General features: G+C 40.1%; 1 protein-coding gene across 2 annotated transcripts in view; it reads right to left on the bottom strand.

Annotated features, from left to right (window-relative positions):
- The window catches only part of LARP1B (La ribonucleoprotein 1B), a 103,402-nt gene that overhangs the window by 25,261 nt on the left and 59,176 nt on the right, over positions 1-18,965 (bottom strand). For both annotated transcript variants that reach the window (XM_048847303.2, XM_048847304.2), the window contains 5 exons: positions 18,740-18,884; positions 8,823-8,997; positions 3,987-4,150; positions 2,877-3,251; positions 752-863 (listed from right to left, as the gene is read on the bottom strand). In XM_048847303.2, coding sequence (XP_048703260.2) covers positions 752-863; positions 2,877-3,251; positions 3,987-4,150; positions 8,823-8,997; positions 18,740-18,884 — 971 coding nt within the window. The remainder of the gene's footprint in view (positions 1-751; positions 864-2,876; positions 3,252-3,986; positions 4,151-8,822; positions 8,998-18,739; positions 18,885-18,965) is intronic.

Raw genomic sequence — 18,965 nt, 5'->3', positions numbered from 1 at the left:
ATTAGCCACGCCATCAGGGGCTCATTCACCTGCACATCTACCAATGTGATATATGCCATCATGTGCCAGCAATGCCCCTCTGCCATGTACATTGGCCAAACCGGACAGTCTCTACACAAAAGAATAAATGCACAAATCTGACAACAGGAATCAGAACATTCAAAAACCAGTAGGAGAACACTTCAACCTCTCTGGCCACTCAGTAAAAGATTTAAGGGTGGCAATTTTACAACAGAAAAGCTTCAAAAACAGACTCCAAAGAGAAACTGTTAAACTTGAATTAATATGCAAACTAGATACCATTAACTTGGGTTTGAATGGAGACTTGGAGTGGCTGGGTCATTACACATATTGAATCTATTTCCCTATGTTAAGTATCCTCACGCCTTCTTGTCAACTATCTAAATGGGCCATCTTGATTATCACTACAAAAGTTTTTTTCTCCTGTTGATAATAGCTCATCTTAATTAATTAGCCTCATACAGTTTGTATGGCAACTTCCACTGTGTGTGCGCGCACGCACGCACGCACATGCTTGTATCTTCTTACTATATGTTCCATTCTATGTATCCGATAAGTGGGCTGTAGCCCATGAAAGCTTATGCTCTAATAAATCTGTTAGTCTCTAAGGTGCCACAAGTACTCCTGGTCTATTTACCAACTACAACGAGGTCCTGGTCCATGACTGGAGTTCTTAGGCGTGAGAATAATACAAGTAACAAAAATAATAAAGGAAGTACAATTATATTACCTTGTTGTGACCTTGGAGGCCCTGGAGGAACTTCCTGGTTTGGCTCAGGTGTAAGACTGTCAAACTCTTCTTTACTGATGAGATTTAGTTTCTTAAAGTTTTCAACCTCTTGCTGAATTTGAAGAGAGAATTTCACAATTACATAATAGAAAAGTGACCACTGTATATCAATCTTAAAAATGACAAGTTCACAGAACTGGGTTGCACCAGCATGCAACATGTCAAGCAGAATTCATTCACAATTGATCCTACACAACCACAGTCCTTTCTGTTGAATTTAAGAGGCTGGGAGGTTGCACACAGCAAGCTTGTGAAAGAAAATGGAAGATGAAGCAGCCCCTGGACAATGAGCAATGTGCAATGAGCTTGGCTTACAGAAGCAAAGTGTGCACCCCTTAGTATGGTCTGCAATGACCAAATTCATGAAAATAAAAGTAACACTCTACTTTCATAAATGAGGAACAGAACCCTGATTTTCCAAGTTTCTGTCCTGTGCCAAAACAACAAAACCATCTTTCCTCTACAGTAAGGTGTGCACAGGAAGGTTATGGCATTTGGGGGCGAGAGGACGGACTGAAAGAGTAAACAGGAGATCCCCACTCCATCTCTCCTCAGCCCAAACCCCCATCTCTCCCCATTTCAAAATTAAAAACAAAGAATTTCGGGAGCAACTAGTAATTTTGAATGCCCAACTTGAAATTCCTTAAAGAGACCTGGTTTTTCAGAGGCTGGATGCTAAATACTTTCAGAAAAATGAGGCCTCTTTGAAGCATCTCACGTTGGGAACCCAAAAATCAATGCACCCAAAAAATAAATTACTAAGCACTTTTGAAAATCTTGACCAACACTTAAAAGGATGGGGTGGGAGAAAACATTTACCCCTCTATTTTTTCTACTGTCCTCCTCCAGTTTACCGTACAGTCGCCTCGCATTTTCTAGCTTTTTCTTCTTTTCCCATCCTTTTATCTATTTCCCCCTTTCTTTACTAGCTCCCATCCTTTTGTCCTCTTTCCTTGCTCCATACTGAAATAGGGTCCTGCCACCATGATTTGCCTCAATCCAGTGCTCACCAAGGGTGGAAGAAGATGAAAGTACAAACACTATCCTAAATAGGATGGTAATCCAGCTCAGCTGACTGTAAACTTGCAACTCTCAGCACTGCCCAAGTCAGAAGTGGATCTGACAATGAGCAGGGAGGACTAACTCACAAAGAGAGGTTCCTTGGAATGACTGATCAGGGAGCAACATGTGACAGGGCAGGAGTGGAGAAATCTGGGTTCCTGAGGTGCCAGCAGCTCAGCTAGCTTGCTGCCACATTCATTGGCCAGCCACTTGTTATAAAATACACAAAAAAGTTGTGTAAAACCACCAGTGTGTTTAAAAACCCTTTGGTTCTAGACTGAGATGTTTGTCCTTTAGGGACACAGGCCACCTTAGTAGTATTCCATATTATAGTTTGTGGACCCACAGAAAAGCAAGGAAATAGAAATCTAGACTAAAATGATGTTGCGGGTATTAAATCTGGCATTTTACTTACACTTTCATGCCAACTAACTTTATAGATGACAAAAAATTGAAGATAAATTTACAGTGCAATAACTTCAGTTTCATTCCCTCATACTCTACCCTACCCCCAAAACAGGGAAATCAGTTTGTCTTTCCTATGAACACATTTCAAAATTTTATTAAATACAAGCTGTCTGAGCACATGTACAGTCTAAATTATCTACTGTATACGCTTAGCATTCAAACACTACCCCACCAGCATAAAATACCCTAATGTTTAAAACAATAAATGTTTAAAACAAACTATTCCTTCACTAGCTTAGATCTAAGTTTGAGGCTGAAGAGATACTTTTATCTTGAATTTAGCAACCTGTGCTACACCTAGGGTCTATAGCAGAAAGCGTGACAGATGATATGCAGCCATTTGCAAGTAATTACATTGCAATCAGAAGTTAAAATTAAACAAAATAATTACAACACATACTATATATACATATGATAATTATTTTTTATTTTCTTCCACAATTAGATTTTTGATAGTATAAGTAGCAGCAATAACAGTCAATTTTAGGCTTGTTTGGTCAAGCATCTGTTTAAGTTGTATGACAGAAAAAATTACCTTTAAGGCTGTAGAATCATTTTCACCCTGCTCCATCCACAAATCCTGTTCATAATAGTATAAACCATCATTAATAACTTTAGCAAGTTCCGATGTAATTTTTGCACGAGACACATGGTTGCCAGTGCGATCTCCACCAGGATGTTTTCTCATATAAGGTGGTGTCTGTGTTACAATCAAAATTTTGTTTACATCGCGGTCATCAATTTCGTAGTCTGAATCATTGTCTGACCAATCAGTAAATGTATTTTTGCGACCTTCTATTTGTTCCATCTCCTCATCAAACAAAAAATCAAGCTCTTCTTGTTCTTGTTCCTGTGAAGGTGCGGCCTGCTGTTGCTGACTTGGTGAGTGATCAAGTGTATGCACCGACTCCTGTATGAGGAAAGATAACATATGACATTTGAGAAAAAAATTACTTGGTTATTCTGTTACTTCTTTTAATGGATACTGACAGGATCATCTGAACGGATGAAAACAACAAACCTTAAGAGGAACATTTTGAAAGATATTTTCAAAGGCACAAATGGCTGTTAGCCATCTAACTACCGTTGACTTGCAAGGGTTTCTTAAGCTTAGTACAAAGGCAAAAAATCACAGTGCTAAGGTCCGTAGAGAATTTTGATGCCAACTTTTCACTAAATTCTCTCTCACACTGTAAAACATACAACTTCTCAACAGAACCTAAACACCTCCAGCTGTGCCGCTTTATTTGGGCCCTATTTTAAGGCCTAATTAGTTTTCCAAAATTAAGAGTAGACTTTCCTTCTACTTGGAGCAGACCTTTAAATAATCTTAAGATTCCAAATTAGGATAAATTATTACACATATATTATGTGTATTGTAATATCAAGTGAGGTGATCCATTATAATATAAACAGTTTTGTTCAATGTAACAGTTTTATGATGTGGACTAAATTTAGTTCATTCTGCTCATACAGACTGCAAGTATCCTGAAGAGTATTAATTAGGCTTATGTAAAGGTATCAGCACTCCCTCTCACTACATAGCAGTGGTATGCTGTAGTATTTCAGAAAATATACACACACAATTTTTTTTTTTTGGGGGGGGGGAGGTGTTTTAACACTTATAAAAGGTAGCTAACAGTACCTTTAGTTTGACTGGGGATGGACGATGCCTCTTTTTCACTTCTATCCAAGGCTCAGAGTCCAGATCTGGCAAGCTTGTCGACAATCCTTTAGACATTGTTTGAAGGTTACTTGTTTCAGTGCTTTTCTTTGGGCTTCCCATTCTTGGAGAACTTGGTGCAGACTCTAAAATTGTAAATTAGTTGTGTATTTAGGTTTTTCTTTTTTTTGTTGCATTAGAGATTTTTACTTTCGTTGTAGCTATAATTCCTATTTCTAATTAAGGATTAAATATGACACTGATCAGAAAAAAATAAAAAAAGACTCAATTATTGCTATTCTATATTTTAAAGAACAGTATACATTGGTGACTCCAACATAAATTAAAAGTGCCTCTGACTGCCTGAGAGATGGAAGTTATCCACAAAACAAACCGCATGATTAGTGACAAATTCTCTCAAACTGCCTTCCACCGCTTGGGGAGGGCAAGTAATTCACTTTCAACTCCCATTCTTTCCTTGACCTCTGCCAACATTGCCAACAAATGTTCATGATGTACAGTTGCAACAGTAGGGTTTTAATGTCACATGGCCACCGCTTTACTAGGAACTTGAATGCAACCCCCAACTAATGGCCAAGACCATCAAATAGTCAGATAACTTTCTGTTTACTATGAACTTGAACAAGATTCTAACAGGGGAGAAGTTCTCTTCCATTAGCAATACCTTAAGACAAACTGCAAAATGTCTCTATATAACACAAAAAAGGTTAAGAATCCTTTGGAACCTTATTCCCTTTAACAAAACTTATAGCCATAGCACATCTAAGAATTATAAACACAAATTGTCTATATTTTACCCTCTGCCACACCAGACACATTATCTATCAGCGCCTTTCAGTACAGGATGTTGTCAGATAACTTATGTGTTGGAAGAAGCTCTATTCCTTGGCTCCTTCTCACACACTATTTCTCTCTTGTGCCCCAAAGCTACTTCAGTTTAAAAGTGATCTCTGGAAGCTGAAAGAGTTAGGGCACAAACTAGAAAGATGGCTGAGGAAACACCTATGATCTGAACTGTACAAAGGATTTAAGGTGGTCATTATGAGGTCAGGAAGAGTTACTTGTCTTGAGTCACTAGCAACACAAGGCACCGTCCAGTTGAACAATTATTACTAGTGAAGTTTAATTAATCCAGACTGTCTTACCCCACCAATTGTACTGTCAAGTAACCACTGTAAATTAAATATATATATTTCTACTTAAATGAACTCTTATTTCTCCTTCAAATTCAGTTAAACATATTGAAGGATGGGGTGGAATTTGGGAGGAGAATATACATGGATGGGATGGAGAAATGCTTGCACTGCTCAGGGTTCTAGACCTCTAAGACACTCACCTCTAACAACAGAAGTGATAGATTTCCAACTGGGGGACAGACTGGGGAAAGCAAAGGGCAGCATATGTAACATACAAGGGTTTGTCTTAAAAACAGTCAAGAATAGGTCAATTGAAATAAATAGGATTTGCTGCATGCCAAAAAGCAGTTATATCAAGGGGCTCTGGGAGAGTTTCACAAACAAGGATTCTGGATCAAGGGTGTCTTACGCCCAGCCTGACCCTAATTGCATCTTCAAACTGAGGCCAAAAGTTACTGCAAAACAGATATAGATAAGACATCATCACTCTTGTACATAGGTATTAAATAATGAATGGTGTATACTAATGCTAAAAACAATGAAAAAATTCAAATCCATCCAAAGAGGAAAAAAAGACAAGCAGTTATTAGCTGTTGAGCTTCAAAGATTGGTAGGAACCTAGCTCCTGCTCGTAAGGTAGTTATGGGAAAAAAAACAAAACACCATGACACAGTCTCATTATATGGACATATCACTCTTCCTATTCCACTAGTACAGGGGTGAGCAAACTTTTTGGCCTCAGGGCCACATCAGGTTTCCAAAATTGTATGGAGGGCCAGTTAGGGGAGGTTGTGTCTCCCCAAACAACCAGGCATGGCCCAGCCCCTGCCTCCTATCCGACACACCCCCACCCCTGTTTCTCTCCCCTGACAGCTCCCCCGGGACTCCTGCCCCTCCAACCCCCCCCCGTCCCCTGACAGGACTCCTACCTCATCCACCACCCCCTGCTCCCTGCCCACCCCCGGACCTCCCAGCTGACTTCCCCCTGCCACCCTATCCAACCCCCCACCTCTTCATTCCTGACTTGCCCCCCGGGACCCCTGCCCTATCCAACCACCCCATCTCCCTGTCTCCTGACTGGCCCCAGAACCCTTGCTCCTGACTGCCCCCCCCGGGACCCCTGCCCCATCCAACCCCCCTGTTCCCTGCCCTCTGACCACCCCGACCCCTACCCACACCCCTGCCCCTTGACCACCACCCTCAATTCCCCTGCCTGGAGCACCGGTGGCTGGCCGCACTGGCCAGAGCACCGGGTCAGGCCACGGCTCTGCAACTGCGCTGCCCAGCAGCCCAGAGCATTGTGCCGGTGGCGCGATGAGGCTGCAGGGGAGGGGGGAACAGCGAGGGAGGGGCCGGGGGCAAGCCTCCCAGGCCAGGAGCTCAGGGGCTGGGCAGGAGGGTCCCACGGGCCGGATGTGGCCTGAGGGCCGCAGTTTGCCCACCTCTGCACTAGTGTCTCTGGAGGATGTTAAAACAGAAGCTACTAAAGGCAGGCATTATTAAATCAACAGGTTCAAAAAATTTGCATCCAAGACTTTTAAAAATTGCTGGAAGAGGAGCTCACTGGACAGTTCATGTTGATTTTCACTAAATATTGGAGCTCTAGGGAAGTTCCTGAAGGCTAAAGAAAGCCAATGTTGAGCTTTTTAAAAGGGTAAATGAGATAACCCGGATAATTATTGGCCTGTCAGCCTGACATTGATCCCAGGCAAGATAATGGAGCAGCTAACTGGGGACTCTATTAATAAAGAATTAAAAGAGGCAATATATTAATGCAAATCACCCTGGGTTTATGGAAAACAGATCCAGTTTAACTTGATAGTTTTTTTTATGCCATTACAAGTTTCATAAAGGTAATAGTGTTGACATAATATAGAATTCTGTACGGTATTTGACTTGGTAGTGCATGATATGCTGATTAAAAAATAGAATGATACAAGATTAACATGACCCACATTAAATGGATTAATGCTAGGGAAGTGATAAGTCTCAGGATGTAACTGTAAAAGGGAACTGACATCAAGCAGGTCTGTTTCCAGAGGTTCTACAGTCATTAGTTCTTGGCCCTACACTAATGATTTTATCAATGACCTGGAAGAAAACAAAATAATCACTGATAAAGTTGGCAAACTACCCAAAAATTGGAGTGGTAAATAATGAAGAGAACAGGTCACTATTTCAGAAGGATTTGGATCGCTGCGTAAACTGGGTTCAAGCAAAGAATATGAGTTTTACATTCAGCTAAATGTATACATCTGGGAACAAAACCATGCTCCAAAGTGTCCCTAGCCTCTATTTGCCAGAAGCTAGAAATGGGCAACAGAGGATGGATCACTTAATGATTACCTGTTCTGTTCATTAACTCTGAAGCACCTGGGTTTGGCCACTGTCAGAAGACAGGATACTGGGCTAGATAGACATTGGTCTGACCCAGTATGACCATTCTTATGTTCAAAGCATGTAGGCTATGCTTACAGGATGGGGAACTATCCTATGAAGGAGTGACTGAAAAAGATTGATGGATAATCAGCTGAACATGAGTTCCCAATGTGATGCTGTGGCCAAAAGAGCTAATGTAATCCTGGGATGCATAAACAGGAAGCTCAAGTAGGAGGAAAGAGGTTACTTTAACTCTGTATTTGGCACTAGTTTGAGCACTGCTAGAATATTGTGTGCAGTTCTAGTGACCACAATTTAAGAAGGATGTTGAAAGGGTTCAGAGAAGAGCCACCAGAATGAACAAAGGATTAGAAAACAAGTCTTACAGTGATAGACTCAATGAGCTCACTCTATTTATCTTGAGAGAGAGAAGGTTAAAGGATGACTTGATTACAGACTTGATTAAGTACCTATGTTGGGGGGGTGTGGCAAATATTTAATAGGCTCCTTCAATCTAGCAGAGAAAAGTATAATACAATACAATACAATACAATGGCTGGAAGTCCAAGCTAGACAAATTCAGACTGGAAATGAAGAGTAAAATTTTAACAGTGACAGTAATTAACCACTGGAACAATACGCTCAGGGTTGTGGAGAATTCTCCATCCCTGACAATTTTCACATCAACATTAGATGTTTTTCTAAAAGATATGCTCTAGGAATTGTTTTGGAGAAGTTCCCATATCCTGTGCTATACAGGAGGTCAGACTAGATGAACACAATGGTCCCTTTTGGGCCTTAGAATCTATGAATTATTCTGAAATCAGTTTAAAGTTATCAGTCATACACTAGAGATGTAGTCCTATAGCTAGGGATATATTACAGCTGGCTCCTTTGGGGAAATATATGTTTTAATAGAGTTAATGTTATAAAATATGACAAGCAAAGAAATTCCGTATTACATCTGAAATTCTGATGACTCTCTACATCTTTCCATTTACCAAAGAGAAGGTAATTCTACAAAACATGCACATCTCTTGGAAAAACATGTTGGATTAAAAGACCAAACTGCAACCTTAACCACAAGTTTACTGTCTTCTGGCACACTATGCCTTTCAAACTGCCAGCCTTGCAATTTCCATTCCAACCAGCAGAGTTGAATTTTATACTTACTATTCCTATGATGAAATCAAATATTAATGAAAAATAAAATGAAGACTTGTTGGACTAGACAGCAATTTCTGTCCTAACATTTTATGTGTCTATGAAAGAAATCCTTTACCAGTATGTGAGCCAAAAGCTTTGCCTGGTATAAATTCTGGGCAGTTGATGAGTTGAGAAAAGTCAGTTTGTGGCTGATTTCGTGAAGGTGGACCAGGAATTGGCCATTTTTCTGGGTCTACCCTTTTTCTCATCTTCTGATCCACTATTTCCACCTCTGTACTGTCCTTTAGGGCCTGTGAGATAAACATGTTTCACCATTAAAAATATACACATCGCCAACACTGCTGCTAACCATATCTTTTGTGAATCTCTCAGTGAAATTAAAACACAATCCCATGATTATCTGGGAGGGAATTTAAATTATGTTGCCCTCTATAGATCTTGACATTACTTTCCGACTTGAGTAGGAACATTTTCAATGCAAATGAGCATTAGGCTCTCAAACACCTGCATGCCAGAAATTAGTGATTTTAAAGAAAACTTACCTTTAAATTAAGACAACCTAGAAGAGTCAGTATAAAACTCAGTACCACAATTTTGATTATTGTGGTATACAGTTTCAAATATTAGCTGCTAGTTATATTTTTGAAGTCCAAACGCAGAGCACCGATTAACCAAAATTGATGATTCTTTATAATTCCATATTTAAAGGGACAGTGTTCAGTCGGAATCTGAAGCAAACTGCTTTTCTGGACAATTAAACAATGAAATGAAGTTGACGAGTTCAGCAACTGCCAAAGTAGTTTTTTGCAATTATTTTCCAGTGTTAAATTTTGTATGACAAAGTTGCAAGAAACAATACCAAAAACAATACTGCTTGACTTACAAGGATTTCAAAGTTGTGTAACTTTTTTCTTCATTTTTGGCATTTGATGAAAGACAGGGAGCCGAGTCAAAAAGTGAGTAATTTTAGGTAGACTGTATAATGGAATGGTCTGTCATATGGAGTTGGTTAGTGTAAGGCTGAATGGGTAACTGGTATTAATCTCCTCTAAACTCCAAGGGAAATGGAAGGATAGAAACCAACTGCTGAGCGTGCCCAGCAGCGTTGGTTTCTCTTTCCCTTTTTGCTAATAGGTTTACAATTTGGGTAGCTGTGCTGCTTGCTGGTGGAGTTCTCCTTTGACATGAGGGAGGATGCGATGATTGCTGCTAGCTGGGAAACTCCATTCTGAGTCGCAGGGAGAGAGCTAACTGGCCACAGCCTTGTTGACCTTTGAAGCCTATAGCTTACCTATGAGGCAAACTCCCACAGTGCTTTGGGAATCATGCTAACAGGAGGGAAAATAACTTGTTGAGAAATACTAGAAAAGATCTGACAATTTACAAGAATTGTAAGCAAAATATATTATTTTTAGTGATGCATTAACAAGAAACATATGCTTAGGTTAGAATTTAATATGTTTGTTTATCTCTTTTCTGTAAACATTTAAATATACTGGAAATTTATGGGAAAAATAAGATGCTATTTTCTCTTTTTCCATACAGAGAAGAGAATTGTAAACAGGCGGGCTAAAAGAATGTCAATTCATAAGCCAAATTCAGAACAAAAACAGTGCAAGCAAATAATCATCGGCTGCAAAAACAGGTTCTCACAAATTGTGGCAATGTATCGGTTATTCACTGTCCAGTCTAATAGACTAATAAAACTCAGCCAAGCTGACTGATCTGACATCTCTTTAAATTACTAAGTAAATTCAAATCCTTGTGGGGAAACACTGGTGGCCCATACAGGGACCTCAATAGCCAGTATTGACTGAACCTGACAAAGCAGGATCACAACCTACTCGCCAGGAATAAGATCAAGCAGTAAGGAAGTTGGAAACACCGACTGATAGGCGCCTAGAAAACTCAGCACATCCTGCTGCCAGGAGCCTTGTGGGGGATATAAAGGTAAAATAAGAAACAAGAGAAAGTGAAATGCTAACCTGTGAAATGCCATAAAAAGTAAAATGCTGACTGCTAATAGCAATAAAGGAGCTCTTAATTCAATTAGATACTAAAACCTTTAGTTTTGAATTACTTGGCAAATTCATTCAATATTATTTTAACAAGGTTAACTCATCTAACCTTTATAAAGATTTGTTTTTCAAGGGTGAAATTACCCAAGAAGAACATAACATTTGTTATCTACGTCCTGGCATGTCCAAAGTAAGAAATTCCTAACTTTTCTTTTTGCAGGTTTTTGAAATAGGACCACAAACAGTTTTTCTTTAATCTGTGACCAAGACACTTAATTATTGAGGCAAGTGGATTATAGTAACTTTTAAAAAAGTTAATTCATTTTGTTTGCCACTAATCCTTTTGTTTTATGCCCATAAAAACGCAGTGTAGTCAGACGCAATAAAACATGTACAGATTGGGAAGGAATTGTCACAGGACGCATCTTTAAATCCTCATGAGCCAAAATTAATCTTAGCAACAAGGAGCTGTTTGGCCATGTATGGAGGAAAAGTACCGGTGGGGTTGGGGCCAGAGCAAATTCACAACAATCTGATTTATTTGGTACATAATGTCCCCCATCATAAAACCACGCAAAATTGGAAATGTTCCGCTGGTGGTCACAAATAAGCGGTTTGTTTTTTGGAAAGCAAGTTCCTACCCATTCATGGTTGCAGAGAAAAGCTTTAAAATGTTACCCCTATTACATTTTAAAGACTCAACCCGGAAGGCAAATAAAAACCCCATTTTAAAAAAATCTCACTTTAAGCCAATTATGATTTTTGAGGGTCTGATTCATATTTAAAAAAAAACATTTGAGGTGGCGATACAGTGATGTTATGGGAATTTCTGTAACTTTTAGTTCCCACAGGACCTACAGTTATTTAAGAAAGTACTGTAGTATATTTTGCCCTACATTTTTAGTGCTTGTGAGTAGTCTTCTGCCTCTTTTCCCTTCAATCCATAGTTCCTGGATGTTGGACTGCCGTGAGACAATGGTGCGAAGTGGCTAGACACTGTGTGTGATTTCAACGTCCCACAGAACATCTGATTTTTGCAAGTCGAGAATACTTTTTATTGTATACACAAATATAATTTCATGGCAAGGTCTTAGTCCTTCACAGAGTAGTGAGATGACAGTCCTCTCGCCATAGCAGAAGTCAGCATTGGACTCTAGGAAGAACTATGTCCTCAACCCAGAACGGATCTCATTTGATGGACCCTTAGAATTCCTCCCCTCAGCCTAGAGCACCATTTGCCTATGCCCCATAAAGGCATTTTCTTCTCACTAACAACTGGACAGAACTTCCCTGGACTGGGTCACTAATACTTAAAGTGTTTTAAGCAGTTCAGTGATACAAGGACTCCGGTCTCTTTCTTTTTCATCAAACAAGACTAAGCATATTTAAGATTTACATTTCCTACCTTCCATGTAAGAAAGCACTTTGAGGCATGGTCTACACTTAAAAGTCGACTGACCTATGTTGCTAAGGGGTGTGACTTTTTTGCTGACAAAGTTATGCTGGTAAAAGCCCCATGTGCAGACAATTACACTGTTATAAAGGCACTTTATTCCAATATAGCTTTATTTTGCTTCACAAAATTGAAATAATCTATATATAGAAACAACACTAGAGGTGGTGTTTTTTTTTCCCTGCTTTAACTATGCTGGTGTAGTTCAGAAAATACAAATACATTTAGTTAAATGTAACACTAAGTTACACATAAAATCAGGGAAGTAAGAGTTAATCTTCCAACTGTAAACTTAGCATCTTTTAATATACTATATGCTTTATAGCACCAGTTCTCAAACTATGGGGTAGGCCTCCCAAAGGAGGTGAAGGAATGTGTCAATGGAGGCATGAGTGGTGTGCTTTTTTTTCTTCTTCTTTTTTTGGCTGTCAGCCCTGAGTGGCTGGGGCTTGTGCAAAAGAACCGTGCACACCTAGGAGGCAGGGATAATGGGGACAGCCAGAACCCCGCCACCTGGGCTCAGGATTTCCTCCCTCCCCACCCCAATCCTTCCCTGGGAGGCAGCCAGAGCTCAAGCTCTTCTTCCCTCCCACTCAATCCCTCACCGGGAAGCGGTGGGGGCTCTGGCTGTCAGCCTTGGAATGGCGGCAGCAGCGCAGAAGTAAAGGTTGCAATGGGGTGCTAAATCTGCTGTGAAAAGTGATATCAATGTACACTTCTGAGTTGGGTGGCAAAATATGTACTTGTGGTGGTTGGGGGGGGGAAGGAAGAGAGAGAGCGAGCGCGCATAAATGACTACAGACACAAAGAAGGGTGGCCTGATTAAATAAGTTTGAGAATCACTGATTTACAGGACATTTTGTCTACTTTATCTTAAGAGTAAAAAGAAAAGGAGTACTTGTGGCACCTTAGAGACTAACCAATTTATTTGAGCATGAGCTTTCGTGAGCTACAGCTCACTTCATCGGATGCATCCGATGAAGTGAGCTGTAGCTCACGAGAGCTCATGCTCAAATAAATTGGTTAGTCTCTAAGGTGCCACAAGTACTCCTTTTCTTTTTGTGAATACAGACTAACACGGCTGTTACTCTGAAACTTATCTTAAGAGTATTATTGTTCATATCACAAATAGTAGGTGTATAGTGCTGTTGAAACCTTAACAGAATACAGCCAGCTTAATCATACTTGATCCAATTCATACCGACTATTACCAGTAATGACTATGATGAAAAATAAATAGAAATTTACAGGAGGTGATCCTTCCCGTTTGTCTACTTTGACTATGGAGGCTGAGGAATGAAATGCACATTTTCTCATGTTGGTTGGGCTCTTTAACACAGCAACAGAGAAGAGAAAGTTTAAGAATGGGAATTTAAAAAAAAAAAACACCACAAGAAAGGTCCAGAGCATGACCATAAGATCAGTGTATGTTAGTTAAAATTGTAATCTAAAAATGTTTTTAGTAATGCCATCATGTCTGAGCCAGGTTAAAAAAAAGCTAAAAATATGAAATTACAAGATCTATTTGCATTCCTTTATCCTGATGCCTATATTTAAATTACTATAACAAAATTTTTCAATTATTGCACTGTTCTATTTTTGCATATTCTTAAAAAAAAATCAAATTTAAAATGTGTGATTCTACAATCACAAAAACTGGCAGGATGACTCAGATGGTGAAGTACCTGAAACTTTAAATCCTTATTTTACACTTACTAGAATCCCTTACATTTCATTTTGTGACTTCAATTTTAATTGAACAACTTTATGTATGAAAGATTTCACGTTTGTTTTTAAAGAAAGATCATTCGAAACAGGTATAAGTTGACAGTAAGTTTCCAACCAGTTCCTATTTAGCTGCAGGCACATTTTCAATGAATCTCTTGTGAAGTAAGTACGTTACAACTTAAATGTTTTAACAGTATGCATGTTAAACCTTCATACCTAATCAAAACCAACTGTTTTGAAATCTACGAAGACGGTACTCCTCTCAGTGAGCACCATTTACATGCAAAATTTCAACTTAAAGTTTACTCAGTTCCCTCCACCCCCACAAAAAAAGTTGTTAAAAAAGATATTCAACCAAACATGGCTCAGAATTAGCTCAATTCTTCCCCTTCTGCCCCAAAAGGAAACCAAGAAACCGAGCATGGAAAGTTTTAGCACAAAAGGAGTTTTCTGAATATTATGAGAAATTTTAAACCGAGGATCAATGAAAACCATTTTGCAACCTTAATTATAGCAAATGCTTTGGAGCAATTGCTCTAGTAAAATGAAAGTTACTAACCTGAAACTGCAGTTCTTCAAGATGGACTCCACACATTCACGCTTTTGGGAAGCGCTAGCAATACAACTCATAATGAAACCTTCTTGTAGCAGTGCCCACTGAAGAGCTCTCACACCTCCCCCAATCCTTCTCTTCATTGTTCCTGAATGTTCTGAGGGCAAAAGTATAAAAGGGGACATGGCCCTCTGGTCAGCTAAGTTCCTTCCACTGCTTTCTTAGGTCCAAGATTTTAATTAGGAGTCTGAAGTAGAGAGGAAGGTGGGAGGGGAGTGTGAATGTGTAGATTCCATCTTGAAGAACTCCAGTTACAGGGGAGTAACCTTCATTTCTTCTTTGAGTGACCTCTACACAGTCCCACTCTTAGGGTAGTTTGATAAGCAGTACTGTCAACTGAAGAAAATGGTACACTGCATCCTATTTCAACAGTGAGTACTGCCCTACCAAATGCACATCACATATCAAGACCTAAATCAAGCAGATAACATTTCGTAAATGTGTACAGAGCACTCTGTTGCAACTCTTCAGATTTCAATAATGAGAATATGTTTAAGCCTTACTATAGAAACTGACTTAGCCCTAATGGAGTGTACCCTCACCCTTGCAGGAAGAGCGGCAGAAGCTAGTTTGCAACTCTCCTCCATATTTAGTCTAACCCATTTGGAGAAGCATTGTGATAAGATTGCCTATAACGATTATCTCTGTAAAAAATAAAGTGATCTGAGGACTTTAGAAAGTCTAGTTCTTTTTCAGATAGAAGGCTACTGCCTATTTAGCATCTGATGTGCACAGTTTTGATTAATCTGAATGTGCAAGAAATCTGGGAAAAAGACTGGTAGACTGACTAGTTAAGAGGAAGACATTTACCACCTTGGGCAGAAATTTTGAATGTAGACAAAGGAACACTGTTTCTGTAGAAAACTGAACAATGGCTCTACCTTCAAGGCTTGTAGTTCGCTTATGCTTCTGGCAGATGTTATTGCTACAATGAATGCTGTTTTGATTGATCGATAAAACACTAAGCACTCAGTTTGAGATGATGGTCTCATAAGTTGAGTAAGGACTAAGTTAAGGTCCCATGATGACGTGGAATCCTTGACTGGCACTATACCCTTCATAAACCTTTAAAACCCTTCATAGACCTTTAACACTATACCTTTCATAGACCTTCTCCACTTAAGAGTAATAGCACTTACGAGTAGATTGCTTACTGGAGTTTACCAGGATGTGCTGTACCTCTGACAAACAGGCTCTCTAAATCAGTGAGAGTGTCCTACAGACCTTGCTGCCAGGTGTACCACAGGTCTATATCAAAATCCAGCCATCCTGCTGAGGATAACAGATCTGTGGTCACTGGTAGAGAATAGTATAATACACCTTGAAGAGGTGAAGGAGATCTGGAAAGCACTTTTGTCTTGACCACGCTTGAGCAACCAGAATTATTCTGGTTTTATCTTCCGTTTTATTCTTTGGATTAAAAGGAAAATGGGTAAAGGTATGGAAAAAGACCTATTCTCCAGCTGAGTAGGAATGAATCTGAAATGGAGCAGAAGCTCAGGTGTCTGGCATCGTGTCTCATTGTCACCAGATCTACTTTTGGATGATGCCAGAAAGTGAAGATTTTCTTTGCAACTGATGTATTTAGAGACCAGCTCCTTTGTTAACTCCTCTTTGTTTCTGCAGAGATAATCCACCAACTTGTTTTTTTCCATTAGGTGAAGAGCTGTCAGTTAAATATGAGGGATGGACCAGCTCTGTAGCACTGTAACATCTTTACATAGTTGTGAGGAATGAGCTCCTCCCCGTTTGTTCACACTGAAACTTACTTGTTGAATTGTCAGTGAGTACTTTGTCTTGTGAGGCAGAAATGATCTGAGAGCTAGACTGACTGCCTTCAACTCTAGTACACTAATATGTAGCTGTTTTTCAAAGTGCTTCCAATGACTGTGGGTTATTAGGTCATTGAAGTGCACTCCCATTCCAGAGTGGACGCATCCAACTGGTAGTTGCTGATAGGAGTGGAGGCTCGAATGCCACTCCTTTCAGGATGTTGACTGTGTCCATCATGTAAGAGACGGGAGCTCCTCTTTTGGGAGAAATAACTTAAGGACATGCTGTCTGAACTTGGCAGGTAATTTTTCATTAGCCTGTTACAGAGCTCTCATTCTGAAATGAGCATATGGAGTTATATAGATTGTTGAAGCCAGCTGAGCCTGAGGAAGAACATTATGGTCGAGTTGGAGTTCCCCTGAAGTCTGATAATGACATATTGAGTTTTTAAGGATCTTTTCCTTTGGAAGGAAGACTTTTCCTGTTTAGGATTTGCAGATCCAACTTGTCCTACTGACAGCACAGATGCATCGGACCAGACATTCAGAATGGTAGCACTCGTTACAGAAAGAGTATAACATGCTTTTAGGGATTTACCCTGTCCAGCAACCTTAGGCTTCGGTCTAGGATCTAAGGCTGTTATAGGACACAATCCAGAGGAATAAGAGCAACTTGGAACAGTGACTGGACCTACCGACAGGGGTACTGAAACCAGAAGTACTGGATTCAAGGGTACTCCTAACACGATTAGCTCTGCTGAGACTGACACCTGGACCATTCCACTACATTAGGAATGAGACTCCTTTGGTACCAAGGGCTTTACCACCCTGCTTCCTGGATCAGAGGATGGTATCTTGAACAGAAAATTAGGATGCTGCCTCTTAGTTCCCAAAAGAATGGGGGCCAATGCAGGCCACTCTTTACTCCTGGAACGAGATTCATCAGCACTAGAGGACTTGGTCTATAGGACCTCCTGCAGCAGGAAGGCTTGGAGCAGATTTTGACACTCCTTACGGGCTCTTGGAGTAAAAGTCCTGCATACTGTGCACTGGAAAGGAAAATGTCCCTAGGATACCATATGAGACACCTCGTAAGAGTGATGGAGAAAAGACAATAGGTGAAGAGGCACATCTTAAATCCTGGCCACCTTCCCTTCAGATCTGCCTCAGAATATGGGAAACCACCCTGGGGCGCAGAACCTATAAGTATCCTGATAATTGTAAAACAAAACACATTTCAATTAAATAAAACAATTAAACTACTCCTAAAACTAGCTAACAGCACGGAGTTACTTGAAAAAGTGGACCTGGAAAGGTTCCAATCTGTTTGCAACTGTGATTGGGACAGACAGACAGCTGGAGTGCCACCTACTTTATAGCCTCATCCTCAGAATACGCACAGTGAAGGTGGGGGCAGGAAGGAGTGCAAGAATGCTCCAGTGGGTATGGCTATGAATCGTTCCACCATCAGAGCTGCACTGCTGGCACATCCCAAAGTGGGAATGTGTAGCGGTCACTCAAAGAATTAAAAAACTTTTCCATTTGTGGTCTACTTATTGGATCCTTATCAGTGTAACCCAATTCTTGTTAGCATAGATTGACAAACACCTAGTAGCTGGAGGACTAACTGATTGGAGGTCTACTAGACTGGAGGTGGGTGGGGAGGAGAGAACATACCAATAAGGTTTAGCACCAGTGAGCAGTGCAGTTTCCAGGCTACCTCATGCTACAGTGATTTCTACTAAGGTGCTTTCTCTGGCTTGGCACTCCATCTTTTGGATCAGTCTCTGATAGTAGGTATCTGATAAATCTGAAGCTCACCACACAACCCCACCAGCTGCTGCGAGAAGCATCATTCTGGTCTTCACCCTCTAGAATGCTTCCTGGATGCTGAAGGGGAGGCATGAAAAGGAAGGGCTCTTCAGTCCTCTAACCTTCTCCCAGACTCTTGGCTGCTGCAAGAAGGGGAGAGGAAAGTTTCTACTACCCTGCACCTCCTCCAGTCTGTTTTTTGAAATTTTCCCCACTTTGTGAATACTTGTCTACCTATTGCTATGCAGCTTTGCCAACAGCAATGTGAAACAGACATAACTGACAGTTTCACTACTGCCCACAGATTTCTGAAAAGCAATAGTGAAGCCCTTTTGTTAGTTTTACTTTGCCACTTCTTGGCAAAGCTATGAGTAGCAGCAATGCCATCTGCTAACAGACAGCACTGCATCAGTTTATACTGTTAACAGCTGGAAGGTTCTTGGTGTAGCCTTAATTGGCTGGCAACTTTTTTTAAAAAAAAAATTATATTCTGAAGAAATTGATTGTTTAGGCCAGCCACACTCAACAAGAAACACTTACAGCCCGCCACTTGCAAATAGGTGAATGGGGTTTTCAAGATTTGTAATAAATTTTAAAACTATGCAAAATTGTGTACATGCATTTAAATCACTTTACCTCTAAAATTAAGTTAACATTTGTAGTCAGAGCTTTCACACGATGGAAGCTGGCAATTAAAGAAATCGGCAAGAATCCTTGTTGGTCCATCTTTCTCCTCAGAAAAAAGTCTCTTTCCAAATTTTCTGTGCTGAAATAATACTCACTGGAGAGAGAAACATGTAAATGTGAGCCCAGTGTAGGGTATAGTTTCTTTAATTATTTTTAATCCAAGTTCATCCTTGTC

This window comes from Caretta caretta, chromosome 4 (assembly GCF_965140235.1).
Source record: "Caretta caretta isolate rCarCar2 chromosome 4, rCarCar1.hap1, whole genome shotgun sequence".
NCBI classification, from domain to species: Eukaryota; Metazoa; Chordata; order Testudines; family Cheloniidae; genus Caretta; species Caretta caretta.
The sequence above is the reverse complement of the archived record's forward strand: the minus strand, read 5'-3'. Positions and strand labels throughout refer to the sequence as shown.